The sequence below is a fragment of the Pteropus vampyrus genome, unplaced genomic scaffold, assembly GCF_000151845.1.
Source record: "Pteropus vampyrus isolate Shadow unplaced genomic scaffold, Pvam_2.0 Scaffold47, whole genome shotgun sequence".
NCBI classification, from domain to species: Eukaryota; Metazoa; Chordata; class Mammalia; order Chiroptera; family Pteropodidae; genus Pteropus; species Pteropus vampyrus.
In genome coordinates, this window is record NW_011888828.1 from 979,923 (window position 1) to 984,258 (window position 4,336).

A 4,336-nucleotide genomic window follows, 5' to 3' on the forward strand; every position below is an offset into this window, starting at 1 on the left:
GATAGATAGATAGATAGATAGATAGACGATAGACAGACAGACAGATAGATATAAATAGATATCACAGAAGGAAAAACAATAGAGTTGAATCTTAGAGCTGGAAAGAACCTCGAAGATCATCCAGTCTACTTGCAGGTGAGGAGACTCAGGACCAGGGGGTATCGATGACTTCACCGTAGTTATACAGTTATGAAGCTAGTCTGTGACAGGGCTAGGCCTGACCTTGGGCTTCAGTGCTCACAAAATACACACACACTAAATTAAACATGATCGTACATGGGCAGTGTATATATGAGTGGCACAGTCTGTCATGCCGCTTGCCATACTTGCCAATTCTAACACCCAGCGCAGCTGCCTGTACTTTATGAAAACTGCCAAGCTATCCACCAACATCTACTGAGAAGCAGAATTCTTTTCCTCTCTCTCAAATTAGCTATGGGATATGAGTCTTCAATTATTAAAATATGCCAAGTGGATGGTAAGATGACCAGTATGTTTGCACGGTGCGTGCCTGGGTGCGTGCATGCGTGTGTGTGTGTGTGTGTGTGTGTGTGTGTGCGCGCGCGCATGAGAGAGAGAGAGAGAAAGAGAGAGAGAGAGAGAGAAGAAGAAGGAGGAGGAGGAGGGAGGGAGAGAGTGAGCACGAGCATGTGAGTGTGTGTGTGTGAGTGTTTAGAGCTGATTTCCACATCTGAGCTCTCCTCACCCCCACCTTTGCCCCAATTCAGGCCGTTTAGTGTCTCTTTGCACTTTTGTCACATCGAGTCCATTTTTTTCTAGTCTCAAGCTCCTTCAGTGCCCCGAACTCTGGATTAGAGGTCAGGCTTTCAAAGGGGACCCAGTCCACCTGCTCAGGAGTGGATATAATCTTCCCCCACCAAGCTGTGGGAGGCGGATTTTCCTGGAATCGCACTGTTGTATTCTTCAGCCCCCTTCTCTCCCTGCCTGACTTTTGCCCATGGGATGCGGACACTGCTCTCTGATCCTGTGTGGAGGGGCTGCTCTTCTCACGCTTGCGGAACAGTGGGATGTGGCTCTGCCTGTCTGTGGCAGCTGAGGACAAGTCTCCAAGGGGCAATCAGCTCACCACCAAGGCACTTCCACTCCCTAAGTGGTACTCGGACCCAGAGCTCCTAGGCTGAGTCACAGTGCATCGGAGTAGGATGAGCCTCGGGGACACCCAAGAGGAGAACGGGACCCAAAGAGGGAAACAATGTGACTAGAACCTCACGCACAGCCAGGACTAAAGCCCACATCTCTGACTCTCAAACCAGCCATCTTCGCTGTGAACCAGCCTGCTTAGGGATGAGGGCCTCGTGGAGCTGAGAGGGATCCCATTGCAGGACCATCTCATTGGAGGAGTAGAAACAATCCCACAGGTGGCTCATAATGGCTCAGACAAGCCAGTGGGAAGCTCCAAGGTGAGACTGTCACCAAGGGGCTAGTGGCAGCTGTGTGCCCCTCAGGCGTGAGAGGGGCTGCACCTGGGGCCAGGTGCCAGCTTGCATCAAAAATTGTAACTGTTGGGGATGCCTGGCTGGCAGGCGGGCAGGAGAAGCCTCGAGGCAAACCACCTTGGCTGGCAGGGTTGGCCCTGGCACCTGGCCACTGGCGGCAGTGCTCTCCAGAGAACGTGTTTTCTTGTCTAAGTACTGTCCCCACCAGCGCCCCTCTTCCCCTAAAACATAACATCATGTTTTGCTTTGAGTGGGGATGGTGAATCTTTGCCAACAGATGTAATTCTTAGATTGGGGAGGCCCTGGAGGAGAGTTTGAAGTCAGCTTCCCCTCAGGGAAGGGCTACTCTGGAAGGGGCCCCCTGCTCTGCAGGGCACTTTCCTTTTTCCATGCGGGTGAAAAAGAAATCCTGATTCTTCACACTCCACAGATCCCAAAGGGCAAATATTTGCTGTCTGCCCTGCCTTTTCCATCTGGAGCAGAGGTGGCGGCACTTCCTGGCTCCCAGAGAAGGGAGGGCGTGAAGGGTGAACCCTGCAGGAAGGTGCTCTGGACATCACCCCTCGCCTTCCCCCGCAGCTCTGCAGCCTGGGCCCCTGGGATGTTATGGGAGAACACAGGAAGGTTTCTCCAGGACTAGAGGAAAAATACACAGGAGCTGCCCTGAGGCCTCAGTGGGCAGGAATTCGGCCCCACTGGTGGTGAGACTGTTGGGTGAGAGCAAAGAAAGGCAATGAGAGGGGCGGGCCTGGGGCTTCTTCCTGGGGTGCGGAGCCTCCCAGCCAGCAGGTCGGGAGGACCCTGGGACCCGATGACATGATGACACATTTTAGCCAGTCCTCCTCAGGTCCTCCTCTAAATATTCAGTCACACCGGCTGTCTTCTCCACACAGAGGAGCAGAATTGCCTCGCTGAGTTTCAGAAAGGTGTCATGTGTTCCTGACTCCCTCTTCCTTGGGAGCTGGATGTCGCCTCCATTACAGAGGATGTCGGGCCTGCACTACGTTTTCTCTTACAGTGTTTGTCTGGAGTGGTGGAGCCAAACCACTCAGAATGTGCATCTCAGCATCATCATTAAGGCCCAGAGCAGTGTGGGCCCCAGGCCTGTGGTGAGATGTGGTCTAAGACCTTTCCAGAGGCTTCTGGGTAATGACCTGCCCCCAGCCAGCTGACTGGGGAGGGTACAGCTCCATAGATGTGGTAACTGGGAACAGAAACTTCATACGTGAGCCTCCTCCCCATTGCCACGCGATCTCCCTGGGGTTGATTATAACTTGCTTGCCTCATCCCAGACAGCCCAAGACACGGTGAGGCCATCAGGAAGGACAGAGGGGCCAGAGGCCAGAGAATAGGAAACGGCGAGAGGCAGGGGTATATCAGCGAGCAGTCTGGCCTGGAAGCCTTGGGCTCCGGTTCCCATGACCAGCCGTGAATCTTAAACAAGTCCCTTCCCATGCGCATAGGACCTGTAACATGATTAGCAGGGCCAAGGGCTAAATGAAAGCGCAGGGGACCCTTGTTAAGAAATTATTAAGAATTTCAAGACGACAGCAGCGGAGCATGAACCTAGTGTGAGGCATTCCCAGAGTGCGGCCCTGTGGGAATGGACAGGTTACATACCCACCTGTTTGGGCCTCAGTTTCCCCAACTGTACAACATGAAGGTTGTATTCAGTCAGAGAAACCCTCAGGCCCTTACGTGTAAGAGACAGACAGAGCTGCTTCTTCAACACCACCTGAGAGTATAGTTTCAAGCCCTGCAGATGATCGCGAAGGTTCTTTTCACTTTCAACATTGAATAAGTCACAGGTAGTAAGGTTCTCACTGCTAGGAGCACAAGCATCGCCCTGGGTGCTATGAAAGGATATTGAAAAGCACAGGAAACGGCATGGAAAAACATCGAAGATTCCCTGTCCCATAGCCTGCCTCTCCCTTAGCCTGAAAACGAACATGAAGCCCAGCAGCGCTCTTTCCCAGGCCTGGAGACAGCCAGGCCCAGGTATGAGCACCTGGGACCAAGTTTGGTTCTGGTTTCCATCCCAAGAACTGGCTGCAAGGGCCATCATCCTGATGACTCACTGTCTCCGGCACAGCTCAGGCCTGGACCATTGGTCTTCCCCAGCTGCTCTGTCCCCAGAAGGTCAGAGGGCAGTGTGGGTATCTGCCAGGGTTCAGAGGTTGAGAAGGGCAGGTCCGGGGGTGAGGGACCCAGACACAACCGGTCTCTCCTGAGGAGGGGGCTGAAGTTCCTGAAGGAGAACCCTAGGCCAGGCCCCGGGGCAGAAGGCTAGGTAGGTGGGGGCTGCAGGAGCCTCTGAGATGTGTCCGCTGATGGGGGTTTACACCGCTAGAAGGTTGGGCTGATGACACCTTTCTGCGCTGACTGGTTAAAGGGACCAGAAACTTCTCTGGAATTTAAAGTCGTTTTCAGGGCTGGAGCAATGAGCAGTGAGAACAAGGCTGTGAGAACTCTCTCCATGCTCCCCCGCTCCCCTTCCTCTTGACTTCAGGGGTTCGCGCTGTCCTCCAAATGCCTTCCGCAGGAGGGTGGGTCGGAGAGGCGGGGAGAAGACCCCTGAACTCCGGCCGGGAGGAAGTCTCCCCTCCTCACCCCCGCCTGCGGAAAGAGGAGCCCCCCACGACCCCGGACCGGGTGGGGGGGGGCTCCGCAAGGTCTCGCCTGAGAGCTCGCGAGCGCGGGGCTTACCTTTCATGGTCCCTTGTGCCGAGGCCTCGGGAGGCCCCCGCTGCGGGCGTCCAAGACGCGGGGTGACCGGGGTGAAGCCGGTGGCTCCTCGCGGGGCGCCGGATCGCCGCTCACGCGCCGCCCGCGGGAGCTGGGCTGGGTGCCGGAGTCCTGCTGGAGCGCCGGGCCGCGGA

General features: G+C 55.3%; 1 protein-coding gene across 1 annotated transcript in view; it reads right to left on the reverse strand.

The window, feature by feature from the left end:
- The window catches only part of SCARA3 (scavenger receptor class A member 3), a 32,546-nt gene extending 28,216 nt beyond the window's left edge, over positions 1 to 4,330 (reverse strand). Inside the window, exon 1 of the mRNA XM_011359350.1 lies at positions 4,164 to 4,330. Within this exon, the coding sequence (XP_011357652.1) occupies positions 4,164 to 4,170 (7 nt within the window). The 5' untranslated portion in view covers positions 4,171 to 4,330. The remainder of the gene's footprint in view (positions 1 to 4,163) is intronic.
- Between the last annotated feature and the right edge of the window lie 6 nt (positions 4,331 to 4,336).